Consider the following 22,739-nt stretch of genomic DNA (forward strand, 5'->3'; position numbering starts at 1 on the left):
CTAGGAGAACCTCTGTATTAGAGAATCTGTTAAGGTTAGCCAAACATCGCAATGTGGTTATGAAATTGTACATTAATATGAAACTGTTTAACGTTTAATTTTTTGTTTTAATAAATACGGCCGGGGAGGGTCACTCCCTCCCTCTTCCAAAAACTTCAAGAACTGTTTCCGGTTTCCCTCCTTTGGGGATTGTGTTGAGAGGGGGTGGCGGGTATCTCAGCCATATGATAAATTGCTGCTACAGGAGGCCCTCAGGAGGCGAGTGATGTAGCAAGTCCAGGAAAATTACTTCAAAGTATTCATCGCCGCTCCCCAGCCAAACAAACACACCGGATGAGTGCTCTGGTGTTTGCGCAGGACCATCCCATTTGCTCTAATAACAGCCCAAGTGCCCGCGTCCACTTTACCATTACCACAAAAAGGAAGCACTCAGGTTGAGTTGGACACCTCGAGCTTATTCACAGAGGTACCTTACACCTGTGAGTAATCTATACATACAAGGATGCTTGTAGAGTAACTTTGCTAGTTTTAGCTATTCACCATTACGATAAAGTTACTCAAAAGTGTGGACTTGAACATCTGCACACGCTTAAACAGAGGTGGAGTAAAATGTACAAATGTAACTTACTTTGGCCAAAGTGGAGCAATAGAAAGTGCAGCACCATACATAGCCAACCACTGGGAATGCAAAGCCCTCCCATGGAAAATAATGGAGAGAGAGACTTAAAACTTAAAAAACAAACCCATTTGAAAATAAAGATAAAATAGAATTATGTATTTTGCCTTTACACCCACCTTCAAAAGAATGTTATAAAATGACATATATTTAAAAATACTTTCAATTAATTCTATACATGATTTTTTTGGGATGTACCCCTCCGAATAGAGGTGAATAAGGCAAATCAGTCATTCGGAGTACATAATAAGAAAATCCGATGATTTTAGCTAGTTGGGATTTTTGAAACAGATCTGTAAGAAAAACTTTTTTTTACATTTAAAATCAATTAAATCTCTAAGTAAACTGTGAGTTATTATTGTAGCATTTTTTAATTTAGTTTATAACACTTACATTTGTATTTAACATAAAAATATTTTTTCCAAGTGTAATAAACAATTTAAATATTCTTTATATTTTTTACACAGGGAAACCTCCACCCAAGTTGAATATATAGAAGATATATTTGTATTATGGTTTAATTAAAGGTGTCCCACCTAAATTAACATTTATAATATGTATTAATAATTTTTAAATGTATTGTATTGTAATTGTAAGCATATGGTGCTTATTACCCCTCACGAGGCATCAAAGCACTTTTTCGGAGAGTAGCACACTACTACGGAACCCATTAAAGGATTAGTGGTGAATTAGTATAGTGAAAATTGAAATTAAGTTGAGTGGTGGACATGTTAGTCTATTATTTGGATTGAAAATATGAAAATCTCTGCAACGTGGTGTCACCTGATTGCCTGAAATAACCTGAAATTTGATGTTGGGCATTAATTATAACATATGTAATTATACTTCACTAAAAATGAATGTTATATTAGTGTTGCAATTCAACAAATGTTAAAAATAAAACATTGTAAAATAATAATTTTTTTCTTTTTAGATATTTTTTTGCCTTGAATGACATTTGTTTAGATTTTTAATTAGTTTAAAATATTTAATTTAATGCCGTTTTAATTTATGTCCGTACCTCCGTTATTATTAATGGGAGTGTGTCGCAGTTCCAGTGGATGACCATGTGTGATGTTGGACCCCGAGCTCGGGTACATTTACAACTGTTTTGACTTTAGAGGTGTGGTGTGTAAATAGCAATAGGTGTACTCCTTTGTGGGTGAGTGCTTGTCTGTCCCTACACCCCTCCTTACTCCTCCCTTAGCCCCTCCCCTTTATTCATAAATATTTCCCATTTTACACCCACTCCCACTCTGCCCCCTCTCGCATTTATTACAAAAAGTATATAAACGTGTGCGGAAACTCTGCAGTCGAGGCAGACAACTCCACAAAGAAAAAGATAGGAGAGGCAGAACGACAGCACATACTTTGTGAATCGCATTTTCTTGTATTTTAGTCGTCCTATAGTAGTTTATGAATAGGCCTGCTTATCTGTGAGACTCTTTTGAGTGTATCTGATGAGATTGTAAAGCTTGTGAAACTGTCCTCAGCAGATGGGAAGCAGGTCCATTTGAAGCAAAAAGGACATAGAAAGAGGGCGCTGAAGTGGATCTTTGGAATACGAGGCCATGTCCACTCGGAACAGAAGTCATTAGGACTATTTACGGTGGAGCCAAGAATGGTTTGCATATGGCTGGCCTTATCTGTAGTTGCACAAAGACTAGAGAATGATGTGGTGGGATGGTGCTGAGATCAACTACCAGTCATTCCATCACTTTTAGTTTTTCTCAATGATCAGCCGTAAGTGGCACAGACATGAACATGCGTTGGTTCCGTATCAAATGGCCTTTGTGGGTCAGTCATTGCTTATAAACACTCAGGCAACAAAACACACTGAATGGAATGAGGCCACAAATAGTTACAAAGGAATAAGGTTAATTCAAGCATTTCCATCCCTCGCTGTGTGCTTTTCTCAGTAGACGGTTTGTTGGACAATCAATGGAGCAGTGTCTTTGTGGCTGCTTCATGTAAAGGTTTTGTGATGCTGAAAGCTCCTCCTCAGGATTGACATTGAGCACCTTTTATTCTCCCACATTGGCTCGCTTATGTAGAAAGGTTACATTTACAACTGAAGTTTTTGTCACATTGAGAGCACGGGTCATTTTCTTTCTCTTTGTGCGTTCTCTCTTGTCGAATGAAATTGAATCTCCAGCAGAAGCTTCCCTGGCATTTAGAACAATGACGAGGTTTTTTCCAGGTAAGTTCTTGCAGGTTGAGTGAGACCAGATTTCTGACTTTTTCAGCATTCAGAGAGCTAATCAGGTTTATTCCCAGTGTGAGTTCCCTCATGTTGGGTAAAAGTTATTTTATGACTGAAGCTTTTCTGGGATTCAGAACACTGATACGGTTTGAGCCCAGTGTGTGTTCTCTCATGTACAGTAAGGTTGGATTTGTGCCTGAAGCTTTTACAGCATTCAGAGCACTGATACGGTTTGAGCCCAGTATGGATTCTCTGATGTACAGTTAAACTGGATTTGGAATAGAAACTGTTTTGGCATTCAGAGCACTGATGCAGTTTATACCCAGTGTGGGTTCTTTCATGTACAGTAAGGCTGGATTTCCTACTGAAGCTTTTCCAGCATTCAGAGCATTGATAAGGTTTTTGTCCAGTGTGACTTCTCTCATGTACAGTAAGGCTGGATTTGTGACTGAAGCTTTTCCGGCATTCAGAGCACTGATAAGGTTTTTGTCCAGTGTGGGTTCTTTCATGTAAAGTGAGATTGGATTTCCTACTGAAGCTTTTCCAGCATTCAGAGCATTGATAAGGTTTTTGTCCAGTGTGACTTCTCTCATGTACAGTAAGGCTGGATTTCTGACTGAAGCTTTTCCGGCATTCAGAGCACTGATACGGTTTTTGTCCAGTGTGACGTCTCTCATGTACAGTAAGGCTGGATTTCTGACTGAAGCTTTTCCGGCATTCAGAGCATTGATAAGGTTTTTGTCCAGTGTGGGTTCTTTCATGTAAAGTGAGATTGGATTTGCGAGTGAAGCGTTTCAGGCATTCAGAGCACTGATACGGTTTTTGTTCAGTGTGAGTTCGCTGATGTTGAATCAGACTGCCACTAAAACTGAAGCTTTTTTGGCACGTGGAGCACTGATACGGTTTTTGTCCAGTGTGGGTTCTTTCATGTAAAGTGAGATTGGATTTGCGATTGAAGCGTTTCAAGCATTCAGAGCACTGATACGGTTTTTGTTCAGTGTGAGTTCGCTGATGTTGAATCAGACTGCCACTAAAACTGAAGCTTTTTTGGCACGTGGAGCACTGATACGGTTTTTGTCCAGTGTGGGTTCTTTCATGTAAAGCGAGATTGGATTTGCGAGTGAAGGGTTTCAGGCATTCAGAGCACTGATACGGTTTTTGTCCAGTGTGAGTTCTTTCATGTAAAGTGAGAATGGATTTGGTACTGAAGCTTTTACAGCATTCCGAGCACTGATACGGTTTATGCCCAGTGTGGGTTATTTCATGTACCATAAGGTTGAATTTGCGAGTGAAGCCTTTCTGGCATTCAGAACACTGATAGGGTTTGAGCCCAGTATGGATTCTCTCATGTTCAATTAAACTGGATCTCTGGTTGAACGTGTTCTGGCATTCAGAGCACTGATACGGTTTATGCCCAGTATGGGTTCTTTCATGCACAGTAAGGTTGGATTTCTGACTGAAGCATTTCAAGCATTCAGAGCACTGATAAGGTTTTTGTCCAGTGTGGTTTCTTTCATGTAAAGTGAGATGGGATTTGCTACTGAAACTTTTGCGGCATTCAGAGCACTGATAAGGTTTTTGTCCAGTGTGGTTTCTTTCATGTAAAGTGAGATTGGATTTGCTACTGAAGCTTTTACAGCATTCAGAGCACTGATACGGTTTTTGCCCAGTGTGGGTTCTTTCATGTACAGTAAGGTTGTATTTGCGAGTGAAGCCTTTCTGGCATTCGGGACACTGATAGGGTTTTCGTCCAGCGCTAGTTTTCTCATGTTTAGTGAGGTGGGATTGATGACTAAAGCTGTTCTCACATCCATTGCTCTTATTCGAGTTGTTTGTTTCTCCAAGTTGGGTTTGTTCCTGGATACATGCCATCTTAAGACTGAGTATGATTTCTGATCATGTACTTGTTTGTTACAACTCAGCATGACCTTCTAAAATACATTTCAGATGCTCTTCTTAACATATGCATTTAACTAATTATCGTTTTTTCCAGGAGATCATGTTCCTACCTTTAAAGGCACCTATCTAACTTGTCTTATAAACTTTCACTGAGGAGCCCTTTGTATTGATTAAGAGGCCTCTCATGGATTCATTTTCTCCAAGTTATGCCCGGGTGAATTCTCTCAAGTTTAATTAGTTTCATTTAGTGATTCTAGTTTATCACATTTGATTTAGGAGTTTTAAAGGCACTGATAAGGTCTTTGGGCTTTAGTGTTTGCCTGTTAAGTACATTTGTTCATACAAGTAATGGCAGGTAATTAGGGCATGCCAGGCTGGTTTAAGAATTATCAATAGTGTAACACTGGCCCCTTTTATACTTTCTGTGCCATTATATACGTTTTTTGCTCAGTGGCTAAGACAAGTACATGATCCACTTTGGAAGTTACAGGACACTTTGAAACTACTCGGGTCAACCCAAGAGACAGAGTTGGTGGGGGAAAATCTTCCTATATTGGAAATGATAATCCGGCATCTTTGCCGAAACGACATCTAAGAAAGAGCATTTACAATTTGTTTCTTTTAAACAATCTTTTCCCTCCTCTGAATCACAGGAGACGGAGTCAATAGCTTGCACTTGTAAATCGGGGATATTAGTCTTTTTGACGGTTCTGTCACATCACAACACATCTACGGATGCTGATCTGTTGGGGAGGGTTTAGGTCTCCAAAGCATTTCTCATAAACCATCAAACAGAATTTACAACACTGAGTTTTCTCAAGTGCACTGTGGGGTTATCAGTTGTGGCCAATGTTCTCCTTAATCTCAGTTACTGACACTTGGTAAACATTTATGATAATTTTCCTTTAGGGATTTGACAACTTTCACATTCACCAGTTTCTTCCGCTTCAACATCCTCACCATTCCTGGCACATAGAATGTGTTTCTTCTCTAGAGCTCGAGAAAGTTTTAACTTTCCTTGAAATAATCCTTTTCGTTGTGTTTCACTAAATTTAAACCTTCTTTTTTCTGTTCATGCTTCTGTCACCTGTAGAAATGGAGTAAAAAATTGTCAATGAACACAAAGACAAAATATCTGTGACTTTATACTTTGCACAAAGAAAGCATTAACAAAAACAAGATAGGAAATCAGTTTGAGTTGCATTTCTGACAGTGGTGAAACAGTGTAGGTCGGGAGCTTGGGATCACTGGAAATGAAGTATCTGAGAGCAAAAGAAGTAAATATTTAAGAAAGAAATACAGATTCTCAGAAGCAGCCACCACTATCAAATTGCAATTTCTGTGGCAATGGCTGGCGTCATAGTGAGATATTTGTAATTCTTGTAATAAATTACTAGATGTTATTTACTCCCCTGCCCACCTAGACTGTTAATCTATTCCTTTTTCCAGTGATCTAGGAAGGGACATTTTATTGAACAGCACAACAGTAAAGGAAACCAAAAAGGGTCAAGAAAAGAAAAACACAAAACTGAGGAAAGAGAAAAAAGGCTATCTTCCACTTTCACCACAGGGGTCCGGCATAGGAAACTCTGCAGTAGGCCTGGGTGGTAAATTCGTGTCGTGAAATTTGCGGAATTTGGGTAATTACAGGTTCTGCAGAGAACACGGAATTGCCAAAAATTCTGCGATCTGCGGTTTCGTTGAATTTTTTGCTTGTTCGTGCTTTAAAAATGCGTGTTTGCGAGATATTTCTCCCCGAGCACGCAAACAGCATTCGCGAACAGGAAAAAAGCAACGCGAACGGGCGGAACAAGCAATTCCACGTGTTTGCTGAACTTTTGCGTGCTCGCGGAGATTTTTTACCGTTTCGCGAAGCTTTGCGAAGCATGACTACTCAAATTCCGCCCACCCCTACTCTTCAGTAGATGCTTGTGAACCCATAAGTTACTTCTAAATACAGTGCCCCCAAGGTCAGCACCAGGTGCAGTTCCACCGGTCACACCACCTGTCAAGCGCTCCAACTCTTTGCAGGGGCAGTAGTGATGCTTGTCTCAATCACCCCTCCACTGGTATCTTCACTTCAAGAGCAAATCACACCAGCCGGGGGGGGAAAGGGGAAGTGGAAAGAGAAGAGAAACCTTGGCTTCAGCTGTCACCCGCAACTTCTGAGGACTAGTCGTTTTTCCAATGGGGGTGCCTAATACACAGAGTTGGGAGAGAGAGAATAACCCACAAACCTTCTTCCACTTTAACTGTCTTTCTTAAAAGTAAATCAAAACTTGTCCTACCAGTTCAAGCCAGGGCAATTGCTACTCTTCTATATGTGATAATAGGTATCTTGCAAGGCTTCTATCTTTGAAGAAACATACATTACATTAAACTCTGTCTCTCTATTAAACTCCCTTCTTACTTTCCCAAGTACTAAACTAATACCTGTGAAGCCTTCTGCCAGATGTTGTCTTGGGGGTTCTGCTTTAGAATAAGCTTACTTCAATTGGTGCAGGGTTGTAGAACTGTTCTCCAAAGAATTTCCTCAGAAGCGCGCAAAAGGGGACTAGGAAGGAAAGATAGGGAAAAGGAAAGTACAGGGAAAGCGCAAGAGGGGTATGTCCTGGGGAATACTCTTCTTGTTAATGCTGCGCTGTAGCTCATGCGCGTTTACTGTGAGGTAATATGAATTTTTATGCTCAATTGTGTCCCCTACTACGTACCCCAATGGCTACATGTATGTGCTTCAAGTGCATGTAAGTTCCCTCCACAACCCTCTATGAAGACGCAAATACATTTGCGTCCAACGTTAACATGTCCTCTTTCAGATCCGCCATGAATGGATCAATAATTCAGTTCCTAAGTATGCCGTGCCACCGTCTTTACATGGTGCACTTTCATGTTTTCATGGCTCTGGCGAAGGCCTGCCATCGAGCCTTTTCCTGATTTCTGCCTCTGAAAACGGCAGCCCCCACCTGCATCTCTGAACTCTGCCTTCCTTCCTGCCAAGCAGCGCGGGGCCTGGCTCAGCCAGCCTGCCTGCCAAGATGGTATTTTGCCTTCAAAGTTATCAGTTCTGCTCCGTGAATCCACATTCCTAGCTAACGAGTAGGATAAACATATCCTGCCTGCAATAGATACAGTCCAGTCTTTCCGTCTCCATGCAAGTGTATTACTGTACCAATTTCCATAGAAAACTCCAGTTACTTAAAGAAATATATGCATCTCCTAGCCTTAGTGACAAGTAACCTCTGTCCCGATAGCCTTTAGTTTCCAGCAACATGTACTCCAAACACAAGATACCAGATATGTTTTAGGAACAAGTTGATCTGACCCACCAGACTTCTGTCTCTAATCCTAGCGCTAAATGTCAAGTCCCCTGCACCCTCCAGTTTCACGTCAATCACACGTCATGCAGCTGCGCGCGCATCCATGCCATAGTTTCTGCTGACACTGCAAGATTCTGCTATGTATCCACCCACTTGTGACACTTTTATGTGACGTTTCTAGTACACACCCCCGTGTACGCCCTAGTGCACGCCTTCTGATTACGTATTGCTACGCACATGTTTCCTATCTTGCTTCTCTCAGCTGTTACGCCTTCTGCATGAATGAACTATAAATATTGTACCTTGTTAATAAAGCATTGCTCTGTCCCTTCCTGAACCCCAGTGGTGAAAGGAACATGATATCCTGGTCCGGACCATACAATTCCATTTTATGGAATAAAACCCCTTAAAACTCAGATGCCACGGACTCTGTGTCTCTTATTTTGATTAAGCTATTTTATTGAACTTTACCAGGTAATTTTATTTACCACATAAATTGGCACCCCAGATGGGACCCTCCCCCACCTTACTCGCCGGCGGTGCGTTGCAGGCCTAGTCCCCTGCCACAGCCGGACGGACACTCATGCGCATCCGCAGGATTTCCTGTACCTCCCTCAGGCCAACGGAGGTGACTGAGACTGCGATCGACACCCAGACGAGGCGGTGAGGAGTGCGGAGGATCCCAACCCGAGTCCAGCCGAGAGTGCAAGGTCCGAGGTGTCTTGAGGCCCACCAGTTCCGAAGTTCCGAAGTATCTACGTCGCAAGTCGAGTCCAGTCCAGGGTCCAGTCCAATGTCGAGTTTTCCGAGGCCTTCCGATTCCGTGCTTCCCGGTGAGTACCGTTGCTGGGGACGCATCTAGACGGGTGCATTAGTTTGCCCCGGTCAAGACGAGTTTGGGTACACAGACCCGGTCTGCACTGTTTAGCAGTGTATCTGTGCTGTTTAGCAGTACATCAAGTAAATGTTACTAGTTAATATGTGGTTTTCTGTTCGAAATGTTTAAATGTGTTTTAATGTCGTGGTATGAGTGATTGTTTGATCTGCATTACTGTGTATATTGTATTTATGGTGTTCAAGTTCGAGTAAGTATCAAGTATCAAGGTTCAAAAATGCCGCTGTTCAGTAAGTTACGACAGATGGGAACTAGAAAGGGGATTCTAGAAGAAGCAGTGCCTGTTCCACCCAGGGACACTCCAGGGCACTTTATGTACCACAAGCATGGCTTAGATGCCATACTGTACTTAGACTTGTGGGTCAATTATACCAAACACTTAGAAGAGAAATATAGATGGCCTGTTTTAGGAACATGGGATGCCGAGTGCATCATGAGAGTAGAGGAAGCATTATTGAAAAAGAAAGCCCGACAGTCACAGAAAGACGCCATAGAATTATGGCATTAAGAATCACATAGACTTACAGAAAAAGAAATTCATCAAGCAGAGAGAACTAGACAAGGTCAAGGCAGAACAGGCTGATAGAGAAAGAAATGCCGTTGTTACTGGTCCTCTCAGAAGAACTAGCTAAAAGTGACCCCCTTAGAAACACCCCGTAAGTCGCGAATGGCACCTGTACCTTTAGAGTATGTAGAAAGAAGCCGACAGCATCTGAGGCTTTTATTTCCGCCTATCTAGAAGAGCCCGCACCGGACCACGTAAACGCAGATTTCCCTCCGCCCCCATCAGCAGACCAGCTCCAACAGCTTCAGCAGGACGTGGAAGATGTAGCAATTCCCCACTGTATATATGATCCAGAACCAGGAAAGGGTTCAATGCTCGTGATTTCACTAAGACTAGGAAGATTTGTGTAGTTTCTTGTAAATAGCTCCTTGTAAATATGGCTTGTGAGGAGCATATTCTCATTTAGACTTGTTGTGTTCCTTGTGCATTTCGCCTTGTAAATATGCCTTGTGAAGAGCATGTCATTTTTGGACTTGTTGACTTTCTTGTAAATATGGCTTGTGAATAGCGCCATGTGGATATGGCTTGTACAGAGCATGTTATCATTGCGTTAGTCAGGAGAGAGCTGGATCTCTTTCAAGTGCGTGGAGAAAATGTTTTGAAGAAGGGTTAATTTCTTGGATTGAGAAGGCAGTATTTGTTTTGACAAGGTGTTGAGGAATTTTAGCGTTTTTTGGTGTTTGCGGGGGGGCGTGTTTTTGAGCGGAAATTCGTACCCGTTCCAGTGGAGGGATTTGGTTGCTTTTTGGTGAGGATTTAGGGAATAGCTTGGACTACTGTGATACAAAATTTGAAAAGGATCCGAGCTGTGGAGGTGGTGGAAAAAGCATGTTTTGTGCGGGGGTGCGATTTGCCATGTTATCCAATGGGCGTATTCAGTTTGCAGATTGAATGGTAAAATGTTGCATGGAGGGTAAAGGAGTGTTTTTGTGAAGGGTTTTGTCTTGGAATACTTGATTTAATGTGTTTACCTCAGAAGACGGTAAAGTTGTAAATAGACCAGTCGAATTGAGATAAGGGTTTTGCACAGAGGGTGCTTAGATGTTTTCAGGGTTGACAAGAAAATATAAATCAGACCCTTCATAGAATGCGTTTTTATTAGTGTAATAGAACAGTGTGTTTTTTAAATAGGAATGTTTCTACAGAATATTTTTCCCAATGCAAGCTGCCCTTTAGAATAGCGTGTGACAGTTATCCCACTCAATTAGGAAAATGGCTATCTGTGAAATTAATGAACATGGCCCTTTTTGATAGCTATAATACACTACCATCTTAATGTATTGCTATGTGTCCCCTACATTAGTTTAATTTGCATTTAGTTTTAAGACTGACCTATGTACTTTGACAGGCTGCTTCAATTGATGTGTGCAGAGAACAGTCCCCACTAAAATTAGAAAACATGGCCTTTTGAAAAAGTATGAATCTGGCCCTCTTAATAGGTAGAATAGAAAAGTTTGCACACTTACTTATGAAAATATTGGTTATGCAATGCAGAATTAAGGAGTTCGACATGTTATTTTCAAAAAAAAAAAAAGGTAAAATATGGTGTGTTTCCATGCCATGAATGTTTTGTTTCCCTTGCAGCTAGTAGCAGTACAGAATTATTTTTAAAATGCTAGCATGTCACTCAGTTACCGAAAAATATATGTCTTTATTAATTAACGTTTTAAAGGTTTGCTTCAGTTAAAGTTAGAAAAGCTCTGGCCTGGGAAGAGGTATGTTATGACGTACAAGGAATGTGTTGTCCGTCCGAGACCGAGATGGCCTGGTTCCCAGTAAATGATGTTTATATAAAGGGAGGGCTACTGCCTCTTGGAGCCATCCTCCAATTCTTTTCCGCGGACAATTATTGGCTGTTCTCCAGCTGAGTCAGGCTCTTCCTTGCAGCTAGCTTCATTGACTTCAGATAAGAGCATGCTTGCAAATAAATAGTTTTTCCCTCAGTAGTGTAAACAGGATAATTGGCAGGAAGCTTTGCTCCTGCGATGAGATCAACATTTGGCAGTCATTCAATTTTAGATCGCAATGAAGCTCGGCTTTTACTTGATTATGCTTGGATCAGATTCAAGCTCTGAGCGCGAACATCTTTCTAGAGGTGGGGGCTGCTTCTCAGAGTAGTGAGGCAGTATATGCAGTCAGACTACCAATCTTTCTCATGAAACAGCCTAGAGAGGGTAGAGTAAGGGTCAAAGCCAGTTTCCCTTGGAGTTGGTCCACTGTCACGTGCCACAGACTTGGTACTTACCAAATCATGTCCAGAAAACTTGCTAGGTATAAAGCACCTATGGGCACAAGGTCCAACTGACGTAGGTCACATGAACATAACACCACACCGTGTCACTTTCAAAGCAGGAGTAGTACTCCCACGTATACGACAATACGAGATACCACCTGATGCCATAGTGGCCTTATTAAAGATTGTTGACGAACTCATTGCACATGGGGGGGTGGTGAAGACTGACTAAAATATATGTAACTCACCTGTCCTTTCTATCCTTAAACGATCAGACCCTAATGCACCACCAGTTTACAGACTAGTGGTTGAACAGATGTGTGGTACCACAATACCCAGTGGTCCCAGACATTTCTTCATTACTGACTGCTATTGATTCTGAAGCATCATTCTTTACAGTAACTGACCTGAAAAATGCTTTTTTCAGTGTTCCAATTCATCCAGGTAGCCAGTATCTCTTCTGATTCAGTTTAAGTGGACGTAGCTTTAAATTTTTTAAAGGTTTTACAGACTGTCCCTTTCAAAGTGCACAGCAAGTGGTGTGTACCTTGTACACTTGCTGTCCAAATGGGGGAGACAGCTAACACCCGACCGTATCCAGTTAATTGTAAATATGTCACAGCCGAGAACACAATGTCTTAGTGGGTCACTTCTTATTGCAGACAATGGATCCCTCAGTATGCATTTCTAGCCAAGCCACTTATACAGTTGACAACACAGGAGGCAGCGTCATCGACTGTCCTCCCTTGGACTCAGGAACATACACAGGCTTTTGACGAATTAAAGAAAGCTTTATGTCAAGCACCAGTTTTAGCGACACCATGTTACAGCAAACCTTTTACACTTTTTGTCACAGAACGTGAAGGTACTGCATTGTCAGTCCTCACTCAAGACCAAGCAGGGTCACACAAACCGTGTGCCTATTTCTCTAGTACATTAGATCCAGTAGCCCAGGCTTTGCCTGCGTGCCTGAAATCAGTCGCAGCAACAGCTCTAGCAATCAGACAAAGTGATTCTATAGTGTTAGGACACCAATTGACAGTACAAGTTCCACATTCCGTGGAAGTTCTTTTAAACCGTACACAGACTCAGCACTTGACTATAGCACGACTGACAGGTTATGAATTGACATTATTTCAGCCACACATAGAAATAAGACGCTGTAACACATTGAATCCAGCTACACTTTTGCCATTAAATATGACAGACCCTTTGGCACATGATTGTGTTGAAGTTGTTACCATTACGACGAAACCCAGACAAGACTTGACAGACACCGCATTACCAGATCCAGACTTGACACTTTATGTGGATGGTTCATGTATGAGAACAAGTACAGGAGAGTTAGTGGCTGCATATGCAGTAACAACAGAAACTGATGTCATAGAAACACATCATATTGACACCCTGTCAGCCCAAGCGGCAGAGCTCATTGCTCTGACCCAAGCCTGTATTCTAGCCAAGAACAAGAAAGTTAACATATACACAGATTCCCGTTATGCATTTGGAGTCGTACATGACTTCAGTGTACTCTGGCAAGAAAGAGGTTTCCTGACCTCTCATGGGGCCAAGATCCAACATGGTTCCCTTATTCAAGCTCTGTTAGAAGCAATACATTTGCCTACAGCAATAGCCATCATGAAGTGTAAAGCACATATTAAAGTCACTGACAACATTTCCCAGGGCAACGACCTGGCAGACCGAACAGGCAAGCTTACAGCACAGACTCACACACCTGACTTGACAAAGACAATAGTCCCGACGCCAACTCATTGCATGACAGTTAAGGATCCCGCCCTAGATGTAATTCACATACAGACACATGCTACACCAGACAAAATCAGGAAATGGACTGAACTAGGAGGGATCCAGACAGAACAGGGATGGATGACGAAGGGAAAAGCCACATGGTTTCTCCCCAACTCTATGGTTCAAGTTATTATTAACACAGCACATAGTCCTGCACATTTAGGAGAAAAAGCCATGTTAGACAGTATTCAAAACCTTTGGTTCAATAAACATTTACGAGCAGCAGCAAAACAGAAAGTGCGTACTTGCATGATCTGTTGTCAGTTCAACCCAGGTAAAGGCATTCCAGTAGAGCAAGGTGGATGTCATCCTCCTGACCATCCTTTTGAAGTCCTCCAGGTGGATTATATCCAAATGGACAGATGTAAAGGTTATAAGTATGTTTTAGTAGTGTGTGCACTAACCAGATGGACAGAAGCGTACCCAGTCCCAGATTATACTACAGCAAGCCTTGTAGAAAGCCATAATCAGACCATTCCAGAACAGCCCATTCCAGAACAGGCCTATCTCCTATGCCAAGATAATATCTGATGTTGACCATAACATGCTGACAGATTACCTGGCTTCCTTGATGTCTGCACTACTCTCTCTTCATTCACAGGTTGCCACCGCCTTCCCTGACAACACCTAAGTCCAGGAGCCTGCCATAGTCCCTGGAGATGTTATCTATGAGCGGAACTTTGGACCGATCAAGCCCCCTTAAGCCGCATTGGAGGACGCCGAAGCCTGTGCTACACACCACGAGGACTGCTATCCGGCTCGAAGGACGAAAAGGAAATTCTATGGACAATTTGGAACTTTCTCTTTGCCCAAATCTTTGATAACACCCAAAAGACTGCCTTGAAACCAGTGACTCAAAATCCCCTTTTCTAGAAAAACTCTGCATCAGTAAAATTAATCCAAATTACGGTCTAGTAAGTCAGACAGTTTAATTGTTTAAGTCCTCCTCAGGTGAATCGGTTAAACCTGATTCTGACATGTTCCCGCTAGACCCCGATAGAGAGAGAGATAGACAGAAACAGCTCAAGAAACGTGAATATTGTAAATCACGCCGCAGTCACTGCATAGTGACATTATTGATTATGTTTTTTCTGAGTCTTATGATTATTGCTGCAAGTATACTGTTAAACTTGCACTACCCTATTTTCAAGCGTACACATTCTACTTCAAATGTCACTGTCGAGCACACTTTCAGTGAATTGCCCCCGCATGAATTGTCATACAGACTTGCGCTGCGCAACAATACATTCATTAGTATGTTACACCATTCCCATCAGACCAGCAATGCTACCAATTGTTGGATATGTGGCCGACTCCCTCCCTATCAGAAGTACAAGGGAGTTCTGCCCCTCTTTCCGTACCCGTTCACACACAATGGCACCTGTGGTGCATGGTTTAGTTTAATTAATTCCTTAGATTCTGATTCCGCAGTTTACCAAGGCAATTGGGTATGGGGAAATCTGAACACTGTTCTGCACAAAGTATGTTTCCCTGACAAGGAGGGTTTTCCCAAAAGGACAGGGACAGATCTAGAAAATGAAGTATATGGATTAGGTAATTTTACACTTAACCTCATGATTCTGAATGTCGAGTCCGAAACCAAGCCAGACTTACCCTCTATGTCAGTATTACCAGCTAAGGGTGAACTATGTGTCAGAAAGAATGGTTCAGTACACCTAGGTCACAGCGAATGTACTACTGTAGTCGAATTCAGTGATAAAGGCAAGTCTACATTCAAAGCTTCCCGTCATTCTTATTTTGTTTGTGGCCATACAGCATACATACGTTTACCCCTAGATTGGGATGGTACTTGTTACATTGCATTCCTTCTGCCACCTGTTTTTCTAGCCCCACCTGATTATCATAGGAACTCCCACCTAGTACATACTAGACACAAGAGAGAACTCCCGATTGTTGATTATACTGAAACGGCATGGGAGCAATATACAGATTTCAATAAAGGTTTCTTTCCCTACTTAGGTACTGTCTCGAATAGTAAACTGATATGTAGATTGACCAGAACTCTTGAAGCTGTAGTGAATGAAACTACCTCTGCCCTAGGTAACCTAACAGAGGAACAGTCTGCTATGAGACTCGTAGTTCTTCAAAATCGTCTTGTCCTTGACGTCATCCTGGCCGATAGGGGCGGGGCTTGTACCGTCATCCACTCGAACTGTTGCGTTTTCATTCCAGACAACGCACCATCGGTTTACAAAGCCATCACTAGGCTTCACGAAATAGCTCATCTGATACATCAGAATCCAGGCTCCTGGACATGGTCCGGTTGGTTCTGGAATGTAATCTCTGCATGGGGATGGAAAGTACTGTCATTTCTAGGTATCATATTGCTCATAGTATTCAGTTGTTGCCTATGTTTACAATGTGGGCCATCGATTTGCGGATTGTGCGCCACATCATGTATTCCCCATTCAAGTTCAAGTTCAAATTCCCGTCAGAAAAAGGAAGAGCAAATGATGTTATATGAACAAATAGATGGATTAATGAAGATTGATATATCATGAAGGGTCCGTAGGGGACAAGGAGGGAATGAGGTAATATGAATTTTTATGCTCAATTGTGTCCCCTACTACGTACCCCAACGGCTACATGTATGTGCTTCAAGTGCATGTAAGTTCCCTCCACAACCCTCTATGAAGACGCAAATACATTTGCGTCCAACGTTAACATGTCCTCTTTCAGATCCGCCATGAATGGATCAATAATTCAGTTCCTAAGTATGCCGTGCCACCGTCTTTACATGGTGCACTTTCATGTTTTCATGGCTCTGGCGAAGGCCTGCCATCGAGCCTTTTCCTGATTTCTGCCTCTGAAAACGGCAGCCCCCACCTGCATCTCTGAACTCTGCCTTCCTTCCTGCCAAGCAGCGCGGGGCCTGGCTCAGCCACCCTGCCTGCCAAGATGGTATTTTGCCTTCAAAGTTATCAGTTCTGCTCCGTGAATCCACATTCCTAGCTAACGAGTAGGATAAACATATCCTGCCTGCAATAGATACAGTCCAGTCTTTCCGTCTCCATGCAAGTGTATTACTGTACCAATTTCCATAGAAAACTCCAGTTACTTAAAGAAATATATGCATCTCCTAGCCTTAGTGACAAGTAACCTCTGTCCCGATAGACTTTAGTTTCCAGCAACATGTACTCCAAACACAAGATACCAGATATGTTTTAGGAACAAGTTGATCTGACCCACCAGACTTCTGTCTCTAATCCTAGCGCTAAATGTCAAGTCCCCTGCACCCTCCAGTTTCACGTCAATCACACGTCATGCAGCTGCGCGCGCATCCATGCCATAGTTTCGGCTGACACTGCAAGATTCTGCTATGTATCCACCCACTTGTGACACTTTTATGTGACGTTTCTAGTACACACCCCCGTGTACGCCCTAGTGCACGCCTTCTGATTACGTATTGCTACGCACATGTTTCCTATCTTGCTTCTCTCAGCTGTTACGCCTTCTGCATGAATGAACTATAAATATTGTACCTTGTTAATAAAGCATTGCTCTGTCCCTTCCTGAACCCCAGTGGTGAAAGGAACATGATATCCTGGTCCGGACCATACAATTCCATTTTATGGAATAAAACCCCTTAAAACTCAGATGCCACGGACTCTGTGTCTCTTATTTTGATTAAGCTATTTTATTGAACTTTACCAGGTAATTTTATTTACCACAACTGCAACAATTTACATTGAGTGCTGCGACCTTACTGTCTTTCCTGCAGAATGTCTCTCGAAAGGGAAGCCTTTTCCTCACTGCAGTCGGACTCTCCAGTGTTCAAAGTATCCTCGACGTACAGCTAGGCACAGTATAAAGAGATGTCAATACGACCTTTGTAATCCCTGGTTAGCCGTAATGCCGCTGTAGCTCTGTGAACTCCTTCTCCTGCTGAAGCCTCTCAGGACCAACGAGAGCGCTCAGCTAAACACGAAATTCTCTCATGAATTGCGTTTCCAGGAAACCTCCGGTAGTGTTTACCTAACACTAATCTGCTCCTAAACTCCGACAGCCCCCGTCATGGATTCCTGACACGGAGCGGCGGCAAGGAACAGCTGCTGGTTCAAAATCTGCGTTGAAGTGCGCAGTTTGAAGCACGCAGCTTCTTTACAATCACTAGAGGGCGCACCACCCAAACTATATACAGATATTGGGCAGTTTCTTAATACAGATATTAGGCAGTTTCTTTTTCTGTTCACTGGGACATTTCCTAATTATTGCTGTTGTCTTCCTGTGGGGCAGGGAAACCAGACATTAGCCCGAGTAAAACGGGGCATTGCCAAAGAGCCAAATCGTCGTCTTGGAAGGCTAATAGAGGCGACTCTGTGAATCCTGACACCACCCTAAAGCAAGCCCTGTGTGCATGTGTGTCCACACACATGTACTGTGTCTTTTGCTTGTAGTAGACAGGACAAAAAAGGGCAGAATAGGAGGACGCAAAGAGATGGAAGTCAAATCCAGAGAGAAAATACGCAGAAAGAACAGACAGAGGGAGGATGGTATCATGTGGTCTGGAAGAGGAGTCAAATATGCCAATTGTTAAGGAACTGCTGGGCAAAACTGACCTAAAAAGAATTGGACCTGTACTACACTCCCAACATTTCCAGGAGGAATGTGGCTCCATCAGGTGATTATCAGAAGTTTGATAACAACAAGAATAGTGCACAGAGGGAGTCAAATGTTGAAGCTGAAGTGACAATAAAAACAAATCAAGAAAGGGAATAGAGAAAGAAGAAACAGGGGAAAAGGAAACTTAGAGTAATAGGAATCCTTACCTGACAGTTATATTATATTTATTTCATCCGAGGGTGGCAGCCACGCTGCACTGCCTGGTCATCCCAGAATATCTTGAAAGAAAGTAAAGAAATAGTTTTGCGTCAGACGACAAACACACTTCATCACATTTTACAAATATCCGTCCTGAACTTCCAAAACAAAATAATCTCTTGTTCTCTGGATGCCATTGCGAAGCAACTCTGGTTATGAATACATATTTTTTTGGGTTCAAGAACCATGATCCTTTGCTGGAATAGGTCACTGTGAATATAGAGTGCACCCAGATTCTCAGAGAACAAACCCTAACAACCCAGTCCACATCTTCATAACCCCCATCTTTCCATTTACAGACCATGAAACTTGCAGATCAAAACAATCTGGTTTGCATGGGTACGTTAAAGTCTTTGTACATAATTCTGCCCACCGTTCATAAATCAGTCAACCAGACTCTTAGATTTATACAAACCATGGTCTCTGAGTAACAACAATTCAAGTTCAAGCTGATGCAGAGTTCGAATGCTGAGCAATGTAACAACCTGATATAGGCCCGCTGCTCTCAACATTACAATGTCCTAATACACAGCCTCTGCCTCTCTGAAATATATGGATTGGACAGGAGAAGACAGAGCCTGCAGCAGGGCACAGGAGCCACCCCCCCTTCCTCCTCCCATAGTTCGCAGTGTCACTGGTATCTAAGAAGGAGGGGGGGTTCTGCTCATCTCCCGGCTCAACTGAATGATGAAAAGCAGCTTAGCCGAGCCCAGGCAGAACCAGGGTCTGACTTCAGCCTCCTTTCACAGCTTAACCGCTGTGGTCCAGCATGCGGCTGTTAACTGTTTAACATTCACAGCAACAACTGTGAAACAAAGGTTTCAGAGTACCGGAGGTGTTTCAACCCCCTCAGTCTCTGGGACACCTTTGTTTTATTAATTAACACATTCTGCCCTCATGGGGCAAACAGTGTAATGACCTTATAGTCAGCCGTAGCAGGCAATACTGCCTTTAAAGGACCGTTCCCTTGGTAAAGGCACTTGCATTTAGCTTTGGAGTTACAGCAAGCAGTACGGTCAAATTAAAGATTTAAAATAATGGTTACTTAGTCAGAGAAATAATCATCATAATATTTGCAGAAGGATCACATACAGTTAACCTTTAAATTATATCAAAAGCCAGACTCAGATATAACTCTAGATGTAAAGTCAATAGACAGACCACCACAACAAATGTGTGCTAAGAAATAAGAAAACCTTTTTCAATAATATCAAATAGCAAACTGACATAGAATCTGCTTAGTTCAAAATCAAGGAAAAGTTCTTACGTACAAAATCAGTAAGAGGAGTGACATGTAGTCTGCATTTTTTTAAAGGGTAAAATAAAACAATTGCAACAAATATCCCAAAACAGTACATTTGATAAGTTTTTAGACAGAGAGAACACATTATTGACATGTTCATGATGAGGTAAAAATGACAGCAATCAATGAATGTTCATGAAAACATAGCACAACAAAATATAATTTTATAAAACAGACCTACAAAATGAGTAATTAATTATGACTCTTCACCTTAAAGCAGGAGATTGGCATTGGACCTTGCATGGGACATGGGACAACAATAGTATTAATTCTTCTCAGGTCCTTTACTATATTCCTTTTTCTACCTGTTTATTTAATTCCCGTGATAGTAGAGTTACATGGGCTCCATATCTCTTCTTTTAGAATGCCTTGCTTAAAAATGTTATCAATGACAGGTATATGCCCTCCTCTGCTTCACATGTATGGTTGTACTGAGGAGTGTGTGGACACACTGTATTCGGTTTCACCGTGATTTAAGCTGGCTCAGCACTTTCAATCAATTCACATTTCTTTCCTGTAAAATTCCAAGCCTCTTGATTTACTGTGCAATTTAAATCTGGAGTTAAATACTCTTATGTAAAGCCTGGAAACAAATTAACTCTCGAGTTGCCGAATGTAATTTAGTCTTCACATTGTGTTTGAATTCCAACACCATCCGGTGTACAGTAAATTACACAAGTCATTTCACAAGGTTATTCCCTAACATTAACTGGATCTTAATCACAGTTTAAGTTTGTGTCCATTCATCATTGACACAATTTGTACGGGAACATTTGCTGACAGCTCATCAGTTGTTTATTAGAAATGCCTACAACTTGGACTCCTTTCCCAAGAGGGGTGGGTTGGGCGCTCCCGTCAGTCTGACCGTGGAACGGGAGGCACATTTATTGATTAAAAGAGATGCCGGATTCCCATTTACTTCTTCTACATAAGGGCCACTATGGGTGACCTCTAGGACTGCACCAAGCATGCAACCTATCTACCATCTCAGGCACAGTCAATGTGTCTGATTCAGTCCAGTAGAAACTCCTAGTGTAGGTGGAAGTTGTGGAAAATCATTGTTAATCACTGAAGAATTTTGTTGAAATCCTGAATTCGTTAAGAATTAGGCGTTCTATTCTGTATGGGGCTGTGGGGCCATCGGGACTGAAGGCGTGTTCCGATTTAACTGCCTTTGATTGTGAATGCGCGTCACAGAGGCCAGTTGGGCTGGGACCATTGGCTGTGACATCCCATTCTGTGCCATCTGATTCATGTTCTCGTTTCCTAGTTTGATGCAAGCATGGCAAGGGGTGAGTCTTATTCTGCATATTATTAATATTTTAGGTATTTATATTGTCATGGTTAGTAAAACCAATACTTTGAGGAAAAAACATTTCTGGATGCAACGCTAAAAGACAGGCAGACCCCACGTACCCTCTTCTGCCCGGTCTCTGACTTTGCTATATTGTGTAAATCTGCACTAACCAGCGATGGTTGGTACTCGCTCACTATGCTTGCAGAAACTGTGTGTGGTAATTGTGATATCGATTAAAGATGGTACACTTCTGAAAGTTCATTAAGTCCATCTACTGCTGTGTTGAATTTGATAATTAGTGTTGCTTCTCTTTTGGTCAGCGAGGATAACGCTTTAGAGAACAGAAGATACCATCCTTTGCTGAGTACCCATGTTATACAACAGTAAAGTGACAGGAAAGGCTGAACTGCGTTTGTTTAATCGTGACAGACATCTTGAGTTCACAATCCAAGTTCCCAGAGAAATTATGAGATCAACACTATTATTCCTCTTTTAAGCGCATTTTTAACTTGGATAAGACAGGATTGTCATCCGATTAAGCTCTATGTAAAAAAAAGTGCTGGGATTCTATCTCGCATGTTTTCTTCATTTTGATTCCAACCATGAACTAGATTGCGATAGTTTCACTTATCTATTAGAGTAGTAATAGTGCTATGTAATACATTGTGGTACAAACAGGGGGTGGTGATGGACGGAGCATCTGAACCAATCAAACACTCACACCCAGTCAACAGATCTGGGTTTAATCCATCACCGTTCTTTAGCCCACTCTGCCACCCCAGTTCAGACATAGCCATATGCAAATCAGTCTGACCCTGTGCCTCATGGGAACAGTCCAGCCCGAACTGCCAAGCTATGCCTTCCCTGGACAGGTCTCACCTCCTCTGCACCCCTGGACAGGCCTCACCTCCTCTGCACCCCTGGACAGGCCTCTCCTCCTCTGCTCCCCTGGACAGGCGTCTCCTCCTCTGCACCTCTGGACAGGACCCTCCTCTTCTGGACTGGCCTCTCCTCCTCTGACCCTCCTCTGGACAGGCCTCTCCTCCTCTGGACAGGCCTCTCCTCCTCTGCACCCCTGGACTGGCTTCATCTCCTCTGCCCCCTGGACAGGCCTCTGCTCCTCTGACCCCTGGACTGGCCTCTCCTCCTCTGCACCCCTGGACAGGCCTCACCTTCTCTGCACCCCTGGACAGGCCTCACCTCCTCTGCACCCCTATGGACAGGCCTCACCTGGCCTCTCCTCCTCTGCACCCCTGGACAGGCCTCTCCTCCTCTGCACCCCTGGACAGGCCTCACCTCCTCTGCAGCCCTGGACAGGCCTCTCCTCCTCTGCACCCCTGGACAGGCTTCTCCTCCTCTGCAACCCTGGACAGGCCTCTCCTCCTCTGCCCCCCTGGACAGGCGTCTCCTCCTCTGCACCTCTGGACAGGCCTCTCCTCCTCTGGACAGGCCTCTCCTCCTCTGGACAGGCCTCTCCTCCGCTGACCCTCCTCTGGACAGGCCTCTCCTCCTCTGGACAGGACTCTCCTCCTCTGGACAGGCCTCGCCTCCTCTGCCCCTCCCCTGGACAGGTCTCTCGGTGATGGATTCTCATTAAGGACAGAGGAGCCCAGAGTTCATTCCACCCCATCCAGCGCCTTTGACTCCGCCCTGAGCCTCGGGGCGCTATGCACAGGCCCCGAAGAGAGACACTGCTCCCC

General features: G+C 42.9%; 1 protein-coding gene across 1 annotated transcript; it reads right to left on the reverse strand.

The window, feature by feature from the left end:
- Nucleotides 1-232: 232 nt before the first annotated feature.
- LOC147737549 (uncharacterized) lies at nt 233-22,361 on the reverse strand. Its single transcript, XM_086936380.1, has 2 exons — nt 22,336-22,361; nt 233-5,865 (listed from the first exon to the last, which is right to left on the reverse strand). Exon 2 carries the CDS (start codon nt 4,749-4,751, stop codon nt 2,934-2,936), a length of 1,818 nt encoding a protein of 605 aa, XP_086792506.1. The 5' UTR covers nt 4,752-5,865; nt 22,336-22,361; the 3' UTR covers nt 233-2,933.
- Nucleotides 22,362-22,739: the final 378 nt, after the last annotated feature.

Source organism: Lissotriton vulgaris, chromosome 1_1, assembly GCF_964263255.1.
Source record: "Lissotriton vulgaris chromosome 1_1, aLisVul1.2, whole genome shotgun sequence".
Classification (NCBI taxonomy): Eukaryota; Metazoa; Chordata; class Amphibia; order Caudata; family Salamandridae; genus Lissotriton; species Lissotriton vulgaris.